General features: G+C 37.2%; 2 protein-coding genes across 3 annotated transcripts in view; both read left to right on the top strand.

The window, feature by feature from the left end:
• The first annotated feature begins 1062 nt into the window (after positions 1 to 1062).
• LOC107661293 (probable G-protein coupled receptor 156) lies at positions 1063 to 13193 on the top strand. Its single transcript, XM_016450795.1, has 10 exons — positions 1063 to 1248; positions 6536 to 6689; positions 7213 to 7340; positions 7449 to 7584; positions 8810 to 8920; positions 9015 to 9140; positions 9467 to 9562; positions 9689 to 9925; positions 10421 to 10582; positions 11855 to 13193. The coding sequence occupies exons 2-10, from the start codon at positions 6573 to 6575 to the stop codon at positions 13139 to 13141; spliced, it is 2400 nt and encodes a 799-aa protein (XP_016306281.1). The 5' UTR covers positions 1063 to 1248; positions 6536 to 6572; the 3' UTR covers positions 13142 to 13193.
• A 4798-nt stretch (positions 13194 to 17991) lies between these two features.
• gsk3ba (glycogen synthase kinase 3 beta, genome duplicate a) overlaps positions 17992 to 21606 on the top strand; it is a 64966-nt gene continuing 61351 nt past the window's right edge. For both annotated transcript variants that reach the window (XM_016450794.1, XM_016450793.1), the window contains exon 1: positions 17992 to 18884. In XM_016450794.1, coding sequence (XP_016306280.1) covers positions 18797 to 18884 — 88 coding nt within the window. In that variant the 5' untranslated portion in view covers positions 17992 to 18796. The remainder of the gene's footprint in view (positions 18885 to 21606) is intronic.

Here is a 21606-nt window from a genome sequence, read left to right as displayed (position 1 = left end):
GTCTGTGTATGAATTTGACTTTGTATGAGCTCGACAGCGACATCTGCTGGTGTAAATCACAACTGACGCTGACAGAAACAGGCAACGAAGTGCTTCTACATTTTCTAAAATAATAATATTTAATAATTATATTGAAAAAAAACCATAGACAATTGCATTGCACGTGATATTTGGCAGCAAAACTGTCTCATGGAATATGATGACGGAGCTAAAAGGACTATTTTATACTGTAGGCTACTGTAGTTTGACTAAAGAAAAAGCACCCAAGGTTTTTCGTTTTTTTTCTTTTTCGTTCCTTTCCAAGGAAAAGCTAACCGCATGACTAGACTCACACAATAAACCTGTGAAGTTTTAATAACCCCTTATGGTTCTGATTGCGCGTTGAGTTATGAGTTTATGTTCTGCGTTATTATTTGCGCACTTGGAGCGAGAATCATCAGTCTGCTATGTAACAAAAAAAAAAACAAGGAAAAAAGTGCTTTGTTACCATGCATGCGCTCACTACTGCGTAATGGAGCAGGTGTGATAAACAGGAGTGTATTTCTTTCCACTGAAGTGTATTATGATATTTTTTGTTTTTATAAATACTCCCATGCAGTACAGAGTCCACCCTATCCCACACGCCGCCCTGTCCCGCGAGACCTCTCAGTTAGATCAACTAACACACGTTATGAGAAGTCAGACAAACAATGAACTCTGCAGCTGCTATCTTTTAAGCTGGATAACGTGCAAAAGTAGTAGTAGTAGGATAAACGAGTAAGTAGTAATCTCGTTTTCAAACATTAAAATGTATAAACATTGCATTGCACAAAATAGTAACAAAATCAGTGCAATTTTAATGTCAAAAAATAGCCTATTTAAAATGTTAACCTGAATTTATTAGAATACACCTATTCCAAAGTGAAAGTAATTAGGCACAGCCTAGCGTATCCAATTTTTATAGTGCACTTCCAAAATGAGCTTTTCTCTGTCTGTGTCTCCCTCCCTCACTCACAGCCTCCTCCTCTTTGCTCTTTTTGTGTCTGACTCAGTCCGCCGCTCTCCCTTTGAGTGTTTCTGGAGTTCATTCACTGTTTGCTGTTCATCATAGATGGAACAGACAATAAAAACTCTAAAACTACAGACTGAGCCTTCGGATCACCCCTGACTACTTTTGCCGCTGTGATGTCGTTTGTGATGTCGGGATGTTTGTGTCGGATCGCTCGAGGATGTCGGGACAGGAGCACCTTTCATTCACACAGATCACAGGTTTGCTCAATCTGTTTTCCTAAAACAATTTCATGTTGCAGATGCTGCACCTAAAATTTACTGGAATTGTTTTTTTTTTTTAAACACGGTTGTAGGCCACATAAACGATGTAGCAATAGTATAGGCCTATTTGTATAGAATAATTTTAATTCAATAATAATAAAACAATTGCATTAAATATTATGATTGACGTGATTATATTGTTACTTAGGCTATTAATATTAGTAGCCTATTTTATTTATTAAGTTATGTAGGCTATTTGGACGTTCCTACACTCTAAAAAATGCTGGGTTAAATATAACCCAGCGGTGTTAAATGTTTAACCCAACCTTCTGGGTAGTAACCCAACCGCTGGGTCAAAACAACCCAGTTGCTGGGTTTGTCCCTATTTTACCCAGCACTGGGTTGTATTTAACCCAGCATTTTTTAGAGTGTAGTAGCATGCTTAAGAAATACAAAACCAAGAAAGCTAAGTCAATTTAAGTTTCCTTATAAAACGAACGCAGTTAATACCATTTTTTCCCGGTTTGACTTTCATTTCGAGGTTTGTTGTCGTCTTCTCAGTGGGCGTTGAGTCGAGGGGGGTAAACCAATAATAACTGGCATTCTTATACTGCTTGAGCAGCTTAGATTAGATTGCTAAACGGATTAAAAGAGAGTGAGGGGGATTGTTCATATATGATCCTCAAACACACTAGCTGTGCTTTTGTGCAGTCATCATCAATGTCTCATTCACTTCTCTGAAGTCTGTATTTAATTACAGAGCATGAGACAAAGAAAGAAGCGTTAAACAGTAGCCTAGTTATTTACCTATAAATCCTAGGCCTACTGGGATGACTAAATAAACGAGAATCATCATTTATCTCAAATACAAAACAGCTAATACAGTGTTTAATCCTTCATGAGAGATAAGTGTACTTCAAAGGGGAATAAATCTGACACACCCCTAGAAGAGCATTTTCTCTAAGACAGCAGGATCCATGTGTAGCTTGTGTTGAAGAGCAAAGCGCACATGAAGTTCCTGTGCTAGTTATCCTGTCTTAACTGACCAGTCGTGAGCTAGTTATATAGGCCTGCTCTGCTCTGTCTTTACACCATCTCCCCATTCTGCACTGAAGAGTGAAAAATGGTCGGAAATGCCTCTCTGTGCCGGTGGTGCCTGCAGGAAACTGTAAACTACAGATCTATATTGGGACAGATGACAATACAAGTTTAGGAAGGAACTACAGGAATTTCCAAACCTCCCTGACAAGAGATGTCACATGAATCTGATAGCGTAATGCATGCATGTTTAAACTCATCTGATGTTTAAAAAAAATAAATGTGGATTTAATGTGAACGCCAGATTTGGTTTGGCTTGTGCATTTGCAGAAGGAATTAAAGTGTTATAACGTCATCTGACTTTATAATGCATAGCCTTTCCAAAGTCATTGACACATAAATTCAAGTTTTAGCTCAGAAGATTTCATTTTAGTAACACTGAAATGCCTGAACTAATGCTTTGATGATCCTAATCACCTAAAGACACAGTCTAAAGTGTCAGGAAACTGCGTTGTAAAAATGCTTTGACAGACAGCTTGAAAACATGCTTCATATGGTAACATCGAATTTAAAATATGTATTTAATTTGATTTAATATGGCTACATCCATTTGAAAACATTAATTACTACAGTAACAATCATTTTAAGGGTTACATCAGGTAAAACTGCACAGTTTCAGCTAAGTAAGTCTACGTATGAATGAAATAAAAAAAATAAAAATAAAACACTTGCTGCTGATTGAAATGTTAAATAAAAACGATTTAAATCACTTCAATATAAAAATTAGTTAATGCATTTGTACATCAGATTTCTTAATTTGTGTTGCAGATATCAAGAATCTAGAGATGTTTGTATTAAAGCTCATGCTGATTTTCAGCCATGCTTACAAGACAATAAGTGCCAAATCAATTAATCCTGCATAAGACTTATCACAGTTACAGGTCCTTAGTTGAGCTATAAATTAATTAGGATTTTAAGTCTATAAATTATAATTAATATGCATGCTAATTTTTGTATTACAGTCCCTGTAATGAAGAAAACACGCTATAGTCAAACTGAATTAACTACTAGAATTTTCAAATATATATTTTCTAAAGTCTAATATATTTTCAGCTAAGTCCATGTCAATAATACTTGCTTATTTTTTATTAAATATTTAAAGATTAGATATCTAATTGTGGAAGTGTGAATGACAGCTTGATAATAAATTGGCTCCACAGTTTAGGCTGTTCTTCAGTCTCACAGACAGATGTGATAAACTTGGTGTGATATTACATCTATGACAAGACAAGTAGATGGCAAATTAAATTTATGATATGTTGACATCATAGATGGGGGGCGTTTATATTTTTCCATATAAATCAGTGCACGCTGCCTCTGTGTTAAACAGCAACTAGTTTGAGGCTCAGTCTGTGACTCATCTTGATTCATTAGTTCAAGTCTGCAAAGTCACAACTAGCATTTGTAAGAATTCTTTCCTCTTGGACTCAAGTCTCAGTCTCGCATATCTTCTGAGACTAGCCTAGACCTGCATCACATGATAAATTACACATGTAGTTGCTTGACAGATGCCTCCCTATTAAAATACATAGCTGTAACAAACTAACGTTACAGTTCTTGTATCTTATTATGTCAAAATGGCATATTGGTGTTGGATATATGCTAGTCGGCATATTATAGGTTTGCATCAGTATATGAAAGACAAGTGATGAGTGTTGGGCGACTCTTGGATGACTAATTTTTCTCTTTTAAAAGTTCTACTTTGACTTCATACTTCAGTCCCGCTGTGTTACAGCACAGGGCTTGTATCTGTCTGTTTCCTGAGACGTTTGTTTGTTAGTAACCGTGTGTCTGTGAGGCGCTTGGAGCTGTGCAACCCCCTGAACAGACAAGTCTCAATCACATATCGCTCCAGACGCTGTCACTGTCTGATAGACTTACAGAGCTCATGTAGTCACATTCACTCTGAAGCTTATCACACTTTCATGTGAGGCTTCAGGTCAGACTTTAATCATACTGACACAAATACAGTCTCTCAGATTCATAAGTGTACATCTTAGGTTCTGTAAACTGTCACCATTTCTGTATTTTCACCATTTTAAACACCTTTTACCTTCACTAGTTCATCTTAACAGGTCCTTTAGTGTGACAAATGAAGCTTTTACATTTGAATTACACATATTCAATATATACTGTATGATTAAAAAGTTTGGGGTCAGAAAGATTTTGTAAATGTTTTGAAAGAAGTCTCTTATGCTTACTAAGGCTGCATGTTTCTGACTAAAAATACAGTAAAACTGTAATATTGTGTAACATTTTTACAATGTAAAAGAACTGTTTTCTATTTTAATTTTAAAATGCAATTTATTCCTGTGATGCAAAGCTGAATTTTCAAAGATTTTGTAAATGTTTTGAAAGAAGTCTCTTATGCTTACTAAGGCTGCATGTTTCTGACTAAAAATACAGTAAAACTGTAATATTGTGTAACATTTTTACAATGTAAAAGAACTGTTTTCTAAATATATTTTAAAATGTAATTTATTCCTGTGATGCAAAGCTGAATTTTCAGCATTATTACTCCAGTCTTCAGTGTCCCATGATCCTTCAGTAATCATTCTGTGATGATCGACACACCCACATTTAAAACATTTCAAAAGCAGGCTTTAAAAATATCACCATAAATACAATAACAGGTGAGCACAGCACTGAAAATCAGCTGCATAATACAGGCTATACTGCTCATGTTTACATGCGTCAAACAGACTGGCACATGGGACACGTTGCTGTAGACATTCAAACACGTCAGACTATGTGAAGATCACAGCACAGGTAATGCGGTTTGCCCTTTCAGGCTCATACATGCGGTTATTTTGCTGATGTGACACACAGCGCTGCATTGTGAGTGCTAATCTGTGCATCCATGTGGGATTTAGTGTCTTGCTTGCAGCTCTTTAAACTTTGTGTTGTGGAGGCAAGCCTGAGCTTTTGCCTCCTTTTTTCATGATGGACTGAGGATCAACATGATTACAGTTTTTAAACATCAGAGGTATAATTATGTAATGAAGAGGAGAATGAGCCTGTACTTTTTATGTTCTAATGTTAACCGTCACGCAGGAGGGACGTCTGACGCTGATCTCTTATGTTCTGTTTGAGTCTGAGAAAAGGCCATTTGATATGTCAAAAATGTGCTCAGAACTGAATCTTGGCAAAATTTCAACTTGAATAACATGCTTTAAATATCCTCTTTGAAAAAATGTTATGCAGCTTCTTTTTTAGAACTCAGAGATGCCTGGTATTAAAATATGATTAAACATAAGAAATATCAACAATGTTTTCTCATTTGTGTACACATTGTGGGGTTTACAAAAAGTTTTTTCTAGATTTGTCCCAAACTTTGGAAGGACTGACCCAATATCCGTCAAATCTATATACTAAATGTATATATTTTGTGTTTCAGCAAAGTGTAAAAGTTTCAATATGTCTGTCAAATGAACGTTTTATTTGGTTGTAGAACAAATCCAAAAAATCTGAAGGTGAACTGAAGAATTACTGTGATTATTATCATTACTATTTACACATAAATCAACTGGCTCTCTGGAATTCCAGTTCAGTCCAATTCAGTCTTATTATTATATGAGGGTTGTATCTGAATTGTGCCTTACATCACTCTAACAAATAGGAAAAAATAGTAACAGTCATAAATTACCACAGATCATTTCATATTTTTACAGTATTATAAAGACAGATTGCCAAGACAGGCTAAACTGAAAGTAACTCTATTTTATTCTGACTGTATTACAGACTGAAGACACTATGAATAACAGTGCCATCGTGTGTTCAGTCTTCTACAGTGATCTTAGAATATTTTGAATGCATAGTATATTATAAATACATTTTCTTAAAAAGTATTTTAAAATATATTGTGGTATGTTTTTATAACATATTTAAAAACAGCGATTTTAGAAAAATGACACGAATTAAAAAAATAATAATAATTTTTGCACAGTGAGCACAAAATGGCACATTTGACCAATCAGAATCGAGTATTCCACATCACTGTGTAACCAACCATTGTGTTTGATACTTATGACTAGACAACATTGAGCGTTTAAATGTATTTTTCAAATATAAATGCATCTTAACTTTTTTCCTGTATTTGTAGTGACAAAATATTAAATGCCACTGCTATTTATGGACAAGATCAGTGACTTGTTTGTTGAACAGTTGTCTGTTTTCTGTCCTGTAGGATGTGTGTATGAGTTGAGATAGAGCTCAGGCCAGTGATGGAGGCAGGACTGAACTGCAGCTCTCACTGTGAGTCTGGCGTCTGCTTCATCTACCCCGGAGTGAACATCCAGCAGGGCTGGGACGTCCTGCAGAGACTGTGTGCGCTCGCAGCGGTACATTCACACACTCACCCCCGTCCACCACCGTACATGCTCAGAGACAGTCACAATTACATTCACAAACAGTTCACACAAGTTTGAGCGAGGCCACTAAAACGCTTCTATTTTGTATTTTTCTTATTTTGTTCTTTTGAACTTTTGAAAAAGAATCTAGAAAAAATGTATCACCATTTCCACAAAAATATTAAGCAGCACAACTGTTTTTTACATAATAATAATAATAAATGTTTCTTGAGCAGCAAATCTGAAGGATCATGTGACACCGAAGACTGGAGTAATGATGCTGCAAATTCAGCTTTGATCACAGAAATAAATTACATTTTAAATATATATTTACATAGTGTTTTTTTTTTTTAAGTGTTTTTAAATTGTAATAATATTTGACAATATTACTGTCATTACTGTATTTTTGATCAAATAAATGCAGCCTTGGTGAGCATAAGAAACTTGATAGAACATTAAAAAAAAATGCAGTAGTGTATACATTCATTAAATTGGGCTGTTTGTCTGTGTCTAGAGGGGTGTGGATGCACAGAGTCGATCGCTGTCTCCTGCTCTTCGTGCTGTAGTCTGGACGCTGCTCTCTTGTGGGATTCTGCTGGCGCTCCTCTTCCTCATTTTCACTCTGCGCTTCAAAAACAACAGGTACAGTATCTCTGGATCTCAAACATGATTTTATTGCTTTACAGGTGGTCTTTTTGTCCAATGACTATGGCTGCCAACATGAATTTTGATTGTGTATCTCTGACACAGGATAGTGAAGATGTCCAGTCCCAATCTGAATGTGTTGACTCTGTGTGGCAGTGTACTCACATACAGCAGCGGCTTCTTATTCGCCGTGGAGGAGAGAGCACCGCTGTCAGGAGCAGGATCAAGAGCTGTTTTACAGGTACAAACACACACACAGTTATTTAGGTAGTCTGATAGAGTTGACGTTCAAAAACTAAGACCCTCTTCTCTATGTACCTGCCTATATGTAAGTATAGCTAAAGCAGTCCTATAAATCACACAGCTGGCTTATTGCTCTGAATTGCTAAATGGCTGTTTACATTTTACAACACCATAAACCTCCTTTACTTTCCAAACATGTTTAGCAGAATTCTTGTTTACTTTAAGCTGTAAGGCTTCTCAAACCATACATCTGTGATTGATTACATACCTGTTGTTTATGCTAGAAATGTCTCTGGATTTAGTTATTTGAATGTTGTGTATGTCTGCATGTGAGTGTGTTGCGGTTTAATATGAATTAGCTGTGGTTTTAAAAAAAGGGTAAAAAGTTCTCTTTTGTAATTTGTTGTATGAATACTTTCCGTACCCACTGTATATATATATGTGTGTATGTGTGTGTGTATATACAGTATGTGCGTGTGTGTGTGTGTGTGTGTGTGTGTGTGAACTTTTTATTCATCAAAGAATCCTTAAAAAATGTATCTCAGTTCTGCAAAGAATATTAGGCAGCACAAATGTTTTCAACTCCGATAATAATAAATGTTTCTTAAGCAGCAAATCAGCATATTAGAATGATTTCTGAAGGATCACGTGACACTGAAGACGAGTAATGATGCTGAAAATTCAGCTTTGTATCATAGGAATAAATTACATTTGACAATATATTCAAATAGAAAACAGTTATTTTAAATTGTAATAATATTTTACAATATTATTGTATTATTTAGAATGGTAGTGTATTTTGTAATTTCCTTATTTTTTTCATTACAAAAAAGAAATTGGCATTAATCAGGAAATTATACAGCCATATTATAACTATATACATTCATACAAATGTTTTTGCTACAAATCTACACACAACATTATTGTCTTGATGACAGATCATCAGAATTTTTAACAGCAGTGTAGAATACATGAGAGATGAACAAATGTTTGAGTTCCTAAGGCATTAAAATGGATTTGCAAAATCAAGATCATTTTCAGTGACAGCTGAAACTCTTCCTGCAGGTCATCCTTATCGTTGAGCCCTTTTTTGTCTTCATTGTGGATTTAAACAGGTTCCAGGTTCAGTTTAACAAACAGTGTCATGATTTGTATAGTTAAAAGCTGTTCTCGTGTTAAATAGTGTGAATAATTTTTCTGTACCATCTCAATTTTCATCACAGGTGCGGATGTGGACACTGTGTATCGGCAGCTCTCTGGTGTTTGGCCCCATTCTTGGGAAAACATGGCGGCTTTACAGAGTGTTCACTCAGCGTGTGCCCGACAAGAGAGTGGTGAGCTGTAATATATGTTTGTGCATGAACAGGCTATGAATCGTTGCTTGATATCGCTGGCTTCACCATAGTACTTTGTTCACTTGTGTTTCAGATTATTAGAGACATCCAGCTGATGGGTTTGGTTGCTCTGCTGGTCCTAGTGGATGTTGTTGTTCTAGCAGCATGGGGTCTGACGGATCCGATCAAGTGCTCTTGCTCTATCAGTGCTATGGTGAAGGTACATCCACTTTCTATAGAATTTTCACATATATCCGTCATCCTCAAAAATGGACAAAATAATTCACCACTATAGAAGTAGTCCATTGTGTGCTGTATTTCAAGCCTTCTCTATCACTATGTGATTGTTCTGTGTGAGGAAAAGAGCCTCATTTAACTCAGAATCTATTTGCATTCTTAAAGCAGGGAAGTCATACTTCATTTTTGAAGCTTCACAGCCATTATTTCAATATAGAGGGATATAAAGAGCCATTAAAAGAATGACCGATGCAAGCTTAAATCATTTATGGCATGTAAAGTATTTTGTGTTGTTTCTTTTTTTGTCAGGTTGTAGAAAGGGACGCGTCCTACTCTCTGTCCCAGTTGGACTCCTGTTCTTCTCTCTACTCTGACCTGTGGGTAATCCTGCTCTCTGTGCTTAAGGTAAAACTCAGCTTGGCCTTCATAGGAATGAATTACATTACAGTTTATATGCAATCAAATGAAAAATTGTGTTTTTGATTGGTCCAGATGCTACAGCTTACACAGACTCTCTTTGCTCTTTTGCAGGGCAGTCTCCTCCTGTACGGCACGTATCTTGCCGGCCTGACAAGCAATGTGAGCTTACCTCCAGTAAACCAGTCTATGACCATCATAGGTGCTGTCTGCCTGGTCACCATGTCGAGCGCTGTGGCCGTACCTGTCTCTCTTTACCTGTACGCCTGGCCCAATGTGGTCTACAGTGTAGTGTCTGGAGCCATCTTCATCTGCACAATGGCCATTAACTGTCTACTGTTTGTCCCTCAAGTACGTCCCAGTAAATCTACTGCCAATGTCTTGTGATTTGCAATCAAACTCTGAGTCAGTCTTTGTTCCTGGAGTTTCTAACTTAATCAAGAAGCTTATGTTGAGGCACAACCAATCGATAAATCTACTGCAGGAGAGGCAGATCCAGATGATGAGTCAGTATCAAACATCAAATGTGTTTACACAATGTGTCCTGCATATTTGAAGAGGACACTGCTAATGTTGGCTCTTTATGACTGTGTGGATTTTGGGTAATATTACAGCAGTTCATTGTGGATCAATCAGAACCAAAGAGCTTGTGTGTGGTTAAGATAAAAAGGCTGGCAAAAAGGGGAAACATTTGCTCAATGAGACAAGAAATTGCACAATAGAAAAGAAATTGCACAATAATTAAATCATTCAGTAACTGAATACTCAATAGAAACACTTGATAATGTATATAATTTAATACTCTTGCTGTACCTACATCTTCATCATTATTATTCTTCCCTCTAGCTGACCCAGTGGAGACAGTTTGAAGAGGAGACAAACTCTCACCCCAGTCAAATGGCCAAATACTTCAGTAGTCCCAGCAAGACCACACACTCCATGTACAGTGAGGATGAGATCTATTATCTAATTGGAGAAAATGACTCCATGAAAAGACTCATCAATGAGGTAACGATAATTATTACGTCTTCATTATTCAAAGCAAAGCTTTTCAATTCACTTTTGTTCCTTTTAGCATTTATAGCCACACACCTCAAAACCTAGAGGGACGTGCTATCCTAAAGCCCAAAGTAAACTTTGCTTATCCACATCCTCTGTGCCGTCTCAGATGTACGTGTGATGTTATTTTCGCCTTTTAAAGGATTAGTTCACTTCCGGAATAAAAAATTCCTGATAATTTACTCACCCCCATGTCAGGGGCTTATTTGGTGAAACGATCGTTCACTTTCTAAAAAAAAAAAAAATTAAAAATGATATACTTTTTAACCACAAATGCTCATCTTGCACTAGCTCTGCGATGTGCGTCCGCGATTTCACGCATTACCTAGTCGAGCATTTGTGGTTAAAAAGTATATAATTTTTAATTTTTTTTTATTAGAACGTGAACGATCGTTTCGCTAAATAAGCCCCTTATTCCTCGGCTGGGATTGTGTAGAGCCCTTTGAAGCTGCATTGAAACTGCAATTTTGACCTTCAACCCGTTGGCTCCCATTGAAGTCCACTATATAGAGAAAACTCCTGGAAGATTTTCCTCAAAAACCTTAATTTCTTTTCTACTGAAGGAAGAAAGACATGAACATCTTGGATGACATGGGGGTGAGAAATTTTTATTCTGGAAGTAAACTAATCCTTTAAACCTTATGTATTTTGTTGGTTGCTAAGGTGTGGGTAGAGAGACAGACAGATAGATAGATAGATAGATAGATAGATACAATTTCAAAGGAAGTCTATGGGATTTTAGTTAATTGGTTGCTGCAAAACCATCAGTCGATTAGACACAGGCATACAGCACATGGAGTCAGACTTAGAAGAGGCTGAAGGACTGTGATTGTGGTGGATGTAGCTTAAAAGCTATAGGAGGACTTGCATTTAGCAATTTAGGTCTTGGTTTAAAGGATTTTTTCAAGCAAACACAAAGTTCATTTGATTACACTGCTCTGAGTAAAGCGATGGAACTAGTTTTGTCCACACTGCGATTACTGGTTTGTGTGAGCGAGTGATGATGAATTCCAGCGTTGGGTGTGGACAGCAGTGTGTTTTGCATCACTACCCCACAAGTGAGGCTGGATCCTTTGTTTTACATTTCCTCAAGGCACCGCTTTGTGATCTCACATCCTGTAAAATTGGCACCTAAACCATACACCTACTTAGTCGTTTTAGATAATGATTAGGGCGATGAGGTTTTAAACCATTTTTCCCATGTGTCCTCCATATTTGCAGAAGAATGCCGTTATTGATAGCCTACAGGAACAAGTGAACAATGCCAAGGACAAGCTGCTCAAACTGATGACTGCTAGCCACCCCTTGGACGAAGGAGAAATGGACTCCTCCAACACGAACCTCAACTCCACCTCCACCCAAACCACAGTGGTATCTCCTGATTCTCCAACGCTAATGAAATACTCAGAAGTTGCTCCCACCAGAGTTCTCTCTCCACCTCCCTATGTACCTCCTCCACCGCTTCATGCTCACACTACCTCACAGCAAACATCCCCTGAAGGTTCAGTAGCTACAGAAGTTCCTCTGTCTTCACCTCCTCAAGATAACTCTTCCAATGAGGTCTCTCAGGTTGGGAGTCTGAATGAAAGCACAGAAGATACAGTTCCAACCATGAACAATCTCAGAAACTCAGGTCTTGGAAAAGAGATTTCGGAGAAGCCACTAGATGTGCCTTCAGATCAGGACAATTTCGCCCAGGGTTCCTCTCCACTAGGTCCCGCTCGATGTAGTTCTCCTCAGGTAGAGTCTCCAGTGCCATTGGCCTCTGTTGAGCTTCCCGCCATGTCACCAACAGAACGACTGGGTTTTGTAACCAATGAGCAGCTGGTGGAGATCTTGCAGGACCTAAGCGTGGATGCCGTAAGCAGCTCCGTCAAATCACCCGACCGGGCGCGAAGCCTGTCCCTCAATCCGGATGAACTGAACACGGCTCTTTCTCCTCGATCTCCTCTACAGTTCTTCTTCCCCACCATCTCACCATATCTCATGCGTAAACGCAGACCTCCTTTTTACTCCTCAAGAGTTGGACCTCCCCCTTATTATTTTCCAGGCTCGGTTCCTCCAGGGCGCAGGAGGGCATCAGCACTAATGGACCATGAAAAGTTGAGGGACGATGGCTCTCAAAGACCTGACTTGTGGCATGAGGGAAGGAGGAGGAGAAAGGATGAAAAGGCACAGGCACGACGTGGCTCGGGACAGGAGAGTTGGGAATGTTCTTCTCACAAATGCTCCATAACGCCTTTCACGAGACAGGTTCCTCAGCCTGCCTCTGCTGGACTGATAGAGGGGGTTAAACACTCAGAGGAGCTATATGACTACTCAGACTCAGACTCCAGCAGCTCGGAGGACTATTACTACCAGCGGCCCTACTGCGGGGCCTGTCATCACCCCTACGACTCCACAGACAGCCTCACCTCAGGGACCTCTGACAGTGAGGATGAGGACTTCTACCACTCAGCACATCCTGTTGTGAACTTTAAAGTGGACGTTAAACCAACCTTTGTCTGAACAGACTGCACATCCACAAGTTGTATTTGACATGATGCTCTATTTGTTTTGTTTGGACCTGATTAAATTAATGATTTTAGCAAATGGCTGCAATATAACAAAGAGTGAAAAATTGAAGGGGGTCTGAATACTTTCCGTACCCACTGTATCTGTAAGGTTTTTTTTTTTTTTTGAAAGAAGTGTCTTATGCTCAGCAGGGCTGCATTCATTTGAAAAATATTTTAAAATTTATTTATCAGAAATAAGACTGGAGTAATGGCTTCTGATAATTCAGCTTTGCCAACACAAGAATAAATTACATTATAAATATATTAAAATAGAAAACAGTTATTTAAAAAAAAACATTAATAAAAAAAATGTAACTATTCCAAACTTTTGACCCGTATTGTACATTAAAAATGCACTTAAATACACCTCTTCTATGTAAAACTTACGTTTAATAAAATGTAATTAGATATTTTTGGTGGTGTCTAAAGTAAAAAATATCTAATAGTATAATAAAGGTCTCATTAATGGCTAAATTCTTTTAGAAGAATTTAAATTGTACCATTTTTTATTAGTACTTAACTAAATCATAAAAATAGGAAAGGATATGACAGAGACAACCCTGTCAAGGTCAGTATTTATTATTATTATTATTACTTTTTTAGTTTTTAGATGTCAAATTGAATCTGGAATAATATGTGTATTTTTTCTTTTTCTTTTTTTTTATTGAAAAATGTTTGAAAATTGTGGAGATGTATACACAACACATTCCGTTTACTTGATGATCACAACAATTTTTAGAGATTTTTAGTCATAAAATTTATATCATGTAAAGGAAAAACCTAAATTGAATATAATGTACTAGGTCATAAAAAAGTAGTTTGGTGGTCTTGCTTACCTCTTCTCTGATTAACATAACTAATGAAAATGAGCCATTTGAGTGAGTGGAGAGGGAAATTGAGCCAATACTAAGACCAACTAGGGCTGTCAAAAAAAAAAATCGAATTTAAAATATTCGTTGAATTTAAAATAAAAATCCACATTCGAATGCAAAAACGTTGCATTTGAATTTTAGGTGTGCATTAAGGAGGCAGCCTTATCAGTGGTACACGAGATGCGATGAGGATGTAAGTGTTGTTGCATTATAATGTTTTTGTTAGCCTATCCAGTTGAAGCCACTAGATGCGGCGCTGCTGCGTTGTTCATTAAAAATATTGCGGAAAAAGAGAACATCAATGCGGAGAAGATCTTGTTTACGTCAAAACTGAAACCAAGCCATTCACACAGAACACATATTTTGCGCATTTTCTAGAGGGACATCTATCACTGTTGCACTCCCGTCTCGCACAAAGGAGCCGCATGTTTAGAAAGCCATGTAAAATTAATGCAAGTTTAACTTTGAAAAAAAAAAAAAACATATATCGAGACTTTATGGGGGGGTTTTTCCCCATCCCACTGCATCTCATGTTTTTAAATGAAAAATGTACTCTGTGTGATTGGCTTTCCGCCCTTTGTATAAAACTATGCATACAAACATGATGTTGTTTTGTTTATAGTTGTTTAAGCAACTTAATTAATTATAATTGGTTTATAAACATTATTTTAAACATTATGCACTTTTTTCCCAGATAGTCATGTTATCTTATGTTTTGAATAAACGTGCATTAGTAATATTTTGCTTGATTCGCCCTCTTGTGGCCACAGGAGAGAAGCCAAAAGGTTTTCTTCACCCTAACTGAAATTATGCATTTTAAATTCGAATATAATGCTAATTTTTATCATATTTAAGTACAAAATTCGAATTTAGTTTTTCAGCCATTTTGACAGCCCTAAGACCAACTTTGGTCTTTCATGTGTCTGTTAAAAAAGGTATTTGTTTACACTTATTTCTTCAAGAAAGCTATTATTATACAGTTTCAGGAATATCAATACTCTTTTTAAACCTTTCAAAAATGTAATTCAAAATCGTTGGTTATATGACTGATTTTTACAATCCTATTTACGTTAATTTATTTAGAAACACTGTGCAGCTTAAAAGAGAGATTAGATAAGGAGGAAATATTCCAATGCAAATACTGTCAAAATATAAACAATCAAAATAAAAACAAACAGCTGTGAAGTTAGCTTTTATTGTGTTCCGTATTGCATTTGAATTCTTATTACGCTCCTTGATCATTTAAAATGGCTCTTGCAGTCCTGTGTTATTAAAAAAATAGGCTATCATAGAAATTAAATCATTTCAATTGATAAATCTTTCTCTTGCAATATTAAAATGCTTTATTTTGTGCTACATACAACTTTACACAGTCGTTGCTTTGGTTTAGTCAGTCTGTTTATAGTATTTATTTTTGGTTAGTCTTTGTGTGTGTGTGTGGAATTTTTTATAAACGATAATGTTTTATGTTTACCAAGGCTGTTATATATTTGTTTATCTCCTTATTTATCTAATTTACACTCTAAGGAGGAAATGTGACTAAAGAACTTGAGCTGCATGCATCATGTTATTTCTTCAAACAGTGTTTTTGAAACGGAATTATTTTTGCTTATATTGCATTTATGTAAATATTTTAGTGTGTGTGAATGTGTTTATATCTCTGTGTCCCTCTTGTAAACATGTTTTCTCTATGAAGCTAAGTTTGTTATTTAATCTCTCTTTGAAAGGAATGAGCATCTACAAACAAATACATGAACATGATTGCATAAGCATACTAAAAGACTGAATGTAAGTGATGAGACGTGTTTATCATTGTTTGTGCATGTGAATAAATGTGTGTACAACAGTATATACATCTGTGCATGTGTGCAAACACACATCCACACTTGCCCAAGGCTTGCCCACTTGCATTACTTGCATCACTTGTTCTATTGCAGATGTAAGGCTATTTGTGAAACATCATTGTAAAATGTGCTCAAAGCAGCAAGATCACATCACAGAAAAGAGTGCTAGCAGAAAAGAAGCACAGACATTGTGAAACATTCAGGATGTATACAGTACAATGGTTGCAAATGAAACATTGCACTGTAGATCTAAAGCACAATAATGTTGATGGCGGGGGGAAAGGGAGAATCTGCCCATCTACAAAATGTAAATAAGCAATTATGTTGGCTGCAATGTTATGCAAGCCCACTGCAGGAATGTGCAATCATTTTTAGCTGAAACATGCCTGTGTTATGTACATCATCCTTGCACTTGGATATTTATACTTCACTGCTGTAAAAGGCGAAAAGTTAAATAACAACCTTCTAACACTTTGCTAATGCATAAGCCGTCAGATTCAAAAAGAAAAAAAAATGGCAGAGAACTTATTTAACAACACCCCAGTAAATAGTTTTCCTGATTGTTCTTAATACGTCACAGGTCAAAGAATACACCGGTCAAGGGACAAAGCCAACATGGTATGAACAAACTCATACTCAAACTCAACTATTGATGAACTATTCAAGCCTTTAAAACTGTCCCACATTTGTCATCAACCTTCTAGTAATGTCAGACACAGTGAACAGAACACGTTTTAGGAGTTCCATGAATATGAAAATGGAACTGCTTGTAAGTAAAAGCCAGACAGACTTGCAAATGACATAGCCGTTTTTTAACCAGAGCAGTAAAAGATCACAGTAATTCTGCTGTCTTAGCATTGTGACGGTACAGCATCACCTCTCTTTTCAGCACAAGATGTACATTCACTGACAAATAACAGTCTTGCTGACCTAAGAATACCTATTGGACAAAAAGGAGTATAATTTGGATGAAAATAATTTTGCCTTTTGGGTTTGAAAATTATTTTGTAGGATTGTAAAATCTTGCTGCAAAAGAAAGGCTATTAAGGTTCTTCCTTTGAAGTAGCTACACATTAAATTCTGCATGAACCGGAAACTGCAACAACTTTTGTTTTGATTGTATCCATCTTGTTAATTCTCCTCTGTAAATATACAAGTTCAAATTCTTAAAGTTCAAGTGGCTGAGCTTGAATCTAATTTAATACTATACTCTTTTAATAAAATATTTAACTTAGAAAATATTCATTTTTGTAGCTAAAAGGCCCCACATGAAAAATAATTTATAGTAAATACTATAGTGTTTTTGAACTATATGTAGTTAACTGTATAATGTATATATTATAGTATTTACAACACGTTTTTAATGAATGCTACAGCATACTGTAGTATTAACTATAGTGAACTGATAAACTAAATAGTATGCTTTAGTTTTTACTAGAGTAAACTGTGTTGTAGTATAGTATACCTTATAGTTGTAGAAATCTTAGTACAGTATTGGGTAAAGTAATTTGTTTATATTAGTTGTTATATTATCACAGCAACTATAGAATTACCACAAGAAATTTATTTAAGTACTTTACTATAGTATGGTTCAAAAACACTATATCATAAATTACTGTAGTATTTTTTAATGCGGGTAAACACATTGCATTACGCTGACACGCTAATTAAGTAATTATAATCAAACATTTATCGAAGACATGTGAGTGATTTGAAAATTACACTGTACCAATGGCAAAGCGTCAGGTCACGGAAGAGCTCGCAGGAACTCAGCTGACTAGCAACAGTGCAGCTTGATGCTTCTTCACGATTGGTCCGTTTGTTTTCCTCGGTTACGCTTATTGGGTGATTTTACAATCAGTCATTCCACGCGCCCGCCCACGTTCGATTTCCGCGCGTCATCCATGGCTGCAGAACCCTGACAGATTGGCAAATTACGCCATGTGTTCTGCGGACAAACGCATTCGATTGGCTGAGTGTCTCGCCGACGCCCCGCCCATCTGCAAGGAACGCCGCCGGATTGGCTGGCTCAGACCTCCCCAGGCCTTCCTGCGCGTTGCGTTCACATTTTTCCGATTCTTGACGCAACGGTGTGGCGTAACCCCATCTGTGCTCCCGTTCAACTCTACAGCAACTCTTGCGCACACAGCGCAGTTTACGTTCATCGGTCGGAGTGACAAAGAGAACGAGCACAGATAGACCGAGAAGAAATAAAAAAGGAAATTTCTGAATTACCGTGGGGATTCTGAGCACCGTTTCCTTTCGGAACCTCACGCGTGGCTCATTTCTTGCATTACCCGCGTATATCTTGGATTTCTTATTTGTTCATCCATGTGCATGGAGTTAAGTGGCTCGAGAAGGATAGCAGGCTTGAAATTGGGCAATTGGAAAATTCTCAGTATCGTTGGTTAGAGCAAGGAAGCCGCCATGGCTGGTGCTACAGGATCGCCGGGTCTCCACCTCAGTATATGAAAAATACTGAATGGTGATGAAAAACCACTTCAGTTTCTCAGCCTCGTGAGGGTATTTTAGACACGGACTGTGTTCTTTGTGTAAATCTCTGTTCCAGTCAGAGAGAAAGAAACAGACGAGGATCGGTGGGTTTTGTTTCGGGGGAAACTGGGAAAAGGCCCATTTCATGAGCGAATATATCTGAGGTTTCATCCCTGAAGACGATACTAATAGTAACAGAAAAGCGACCCCGAGGAAAATGATCTGAAAGCGCTTGAGAGCTCACTGAAGAAAACGTTCGCGGACAGCCGGGTTGCTTTCGCACCATTTTCCTTATTATTTAAGTCGGAGGCAAACTGCTTGCCGTGAGTCGAAACGGATTCGTTCAAGACAACCGAGCGTATTTTACTCTGAGAGACGCGTGGGATTTCGGATTGGAAAATGTCTGGTCGGCCCAGAACCACCTCCTTCGCAGAGAGCTGCAAGCCAGTGCCGCAGCCGTCGGCATTTGGCAGCATGAAAGTCAGCAGTAAGTATGATTTTTGGACACCGGGAAATCTGCTTTTAGTGCTTTGGCGAGGCCACTCGTGCTGTTGACCGAGCCTGGTCGCTTTAATTAGCGAGAATGGCGCATCTGTGCGCATCGACCGAGTCGGGCACATGAGCTGAGATTTGAGTGTCACCTTTGGGTGAAATACGACGTGCCCCATTTTAAATCGGTCGGCGTGCTTTATCCCACAGCTGAGCCGAGACCGGGGCCCCGCCGTGGGTTAAACGGGCATGACTGGCACTGGTTCAGGGCAGGGTTTCTGTGCGATTTAATGTTAAGGTCTTGATAGTACAGGAGTCTTAATCAGTCTGGAGATGAACAGCCGCGGAGTTGAGGCTGTAGTTAGCCCTCTGACAGCAGCTCGCCATAATACCATTTTCTTTTTTTAAATTAGCATCTGTTTTATATTTGATACTTTTCTCATTACTAGTCATCCAATAGTTATAATAGATATTTTTCTACAACAGCTTATTTTTAAGTAATCCAATAATGACTTGTAACTTTTTTTTAGTTTAATATCTATTTAGTTAGTTATATACTTATATATGAAGCCATACTAGTAATTATTCCTTTGCTACTAAGGACAGTCAAGTGACCAGTAATGCTACTGGTAACATTGTAAATTTTATAATTTTATCAACTGCTTGCCTCCAACTATGTGTTTTCTAGTTGTTGCTGGCACATATTCTAGCTTTATTTTATGTATTTATTATATATTTGTATCTGTTTAGGAGATATTCGTAACTATGACAGATGTCACTAGTAACAATTCTTATTTAGGTTTTTTTTTATTTTACACTACTCGTATATAATGACTAGTTAGAATTGCTACTTTATAGTTCAATTTTATTAGTAAGTTTTAAATGTTACTTGTAGCTTTGCAATATAGGTCTAATTAACAGATACTGGCGTCTATTCTAATTATAATAAAACCTGGAAAAGATACTAGATTTCAGTAGTTATGAGTAACTAAAGAATAAGTACTAGTAATTAATAGGGTGGGTGATATGAGTGTAATTTTATGACACCACATGATTATAGTTTTACTGTAACAATATATATTATGACAGTTTTTTTGTTAGTATTTGCTTTAAAATAAGTTTCTGTAATATAAAAAATTTAAATGTCACTACATTGCAACTTCACATAAACGTAACCTTGACCGATGATAATCTGACAAATTTCTACAGGTCTATGATGTGTACTGGTGTATTGCCCACCCCAAATACTTATATAGTTATTAGTAAATCTGAAATAGAAATACATACTAGTCAGAAGCAACTAGTTGATATGTGACACACAGATCCTAATAAAATTCACTGGAAAATATTTGGGATTGTCACAATTAGCAAAGAAAAAATTACTAATGAGTATGTATCAGTTACTAATTAAAAAGATACTAGCTATAATTGTAATTAGTAGTATCTAATGAAGAGTTACTAGTGAAAAAAAAAATACTAGTCATTATTGAATTTTGTTCTTGTAATTATAGGCACAATATGTAATTTTTGCCGCTAGAGAGCGTGTATTCAAAATAAACAAATAGACAGGCGTAGTTTGATGACGCCGTGACTGAGTGGAATCATGGGAGTCGTCTTCATCCCCACAGCCGATGCAATCTGACGGGACTCGGGCAGAAATCATGTTCATGGATGAGCTAATGATTTATTAACGTAGTAGAATGAAGCAGGGTGAGGCTGAAAGCCGTCGAAGCGAAACGAGGCCGCTGAACGAGCGCGACACGGCTCGAAAGCAGCGGAGCTTTTATTATGCCACAGTCGACCACTTCCGCTCCATCCGGTCGTGCGTATGTGGGGGAAATAAAGCAGCGCTGTTTTATCATACTAGATACATTTGAAAGTTCTGTTATAATGCTACTCTGTGCGGTCGTCACCTGTCTAATAAAACGCACAACATATTAAAGGTCCCATATTTTACACCTTTCTGGAATTTTATTTTAGGTTTTGATGTCCTTAAGAATATATATTTGCGGTATTAGAACCAAAAACCATCTCAATATATTTTTACATCTCCTTTCTCGGGAGCTCTGCTGAGAACCGGTCGATTTTGGCCTGTCTAATTAATATTCATGAGCCTCTATTGGAGTTAAAAGTATATTTAAAGTATACAGAAGTTATTTTGTTCTTGAGGGAACCTGTTTTAGCATTTGTCCGATAGATGGCGTAACTGCGTTAGTTCAATTCCACGCTCCCCTTTGGTCCCATTAGAGAATTAAATTTGTCTGTGTAATTTAAAGCTGCAATCCGTAAATTTTTTGGTTAAAAATGATCCGAGATCAATATTTGAGCAAGTACATAACCAGCCAGTGTTCGAAACTATCTCCTTACTTTAGCCCGATTCACAACGGTAAGCTTATAATAATGTTTTCTAATTTGAGTGGTACGGGTAGGTTTTCGTGGTAAATTCGAGCATGCCGCTGCGTCATGACGTCACGTCTGTAAACATAAGGATTGAGTCCCGGCTAATAGGCTATCGCATGTGAGGATCCTGCAGGTGGCGGATCGTTAAACTTTTCTCACAGCAGCTGGAATAATTACATTTATCATTTTGATTGTAATCCAGAAAGGATTATGTGTTTATGAAACACATGTGACTGAAATTAAATTATTCCAGTTTTAAATGTGCTTCTGATTACAGATAGCCTGGGATTACATAAGATTTGTATTTTAAAGAGAACAAG

Source organism: Sinocyclocheilus anshuiensis, unplaced genomic scaffold (genome assembly GCF_001515605.1).
Source record: "Sinocyclocheilus anshuiensis isolate Anshui unplaced genomic scaffold, SAMN03320099.WGS_v1.1 scaffold507, whole genome shotgun sequence".
Taxonomy (NCBI): Eukaryota; Metazoa; Chordata; class Actinopteri; order Cypriniformes; family Cyprinidae; genus Sinocyclocheilus; species Sinocyclocheilus anshuiensis.
Note: the sequence above shows the minus strand (reverse complement) of the source record. Positions and strands in the feature narration are given on the sequence as shown.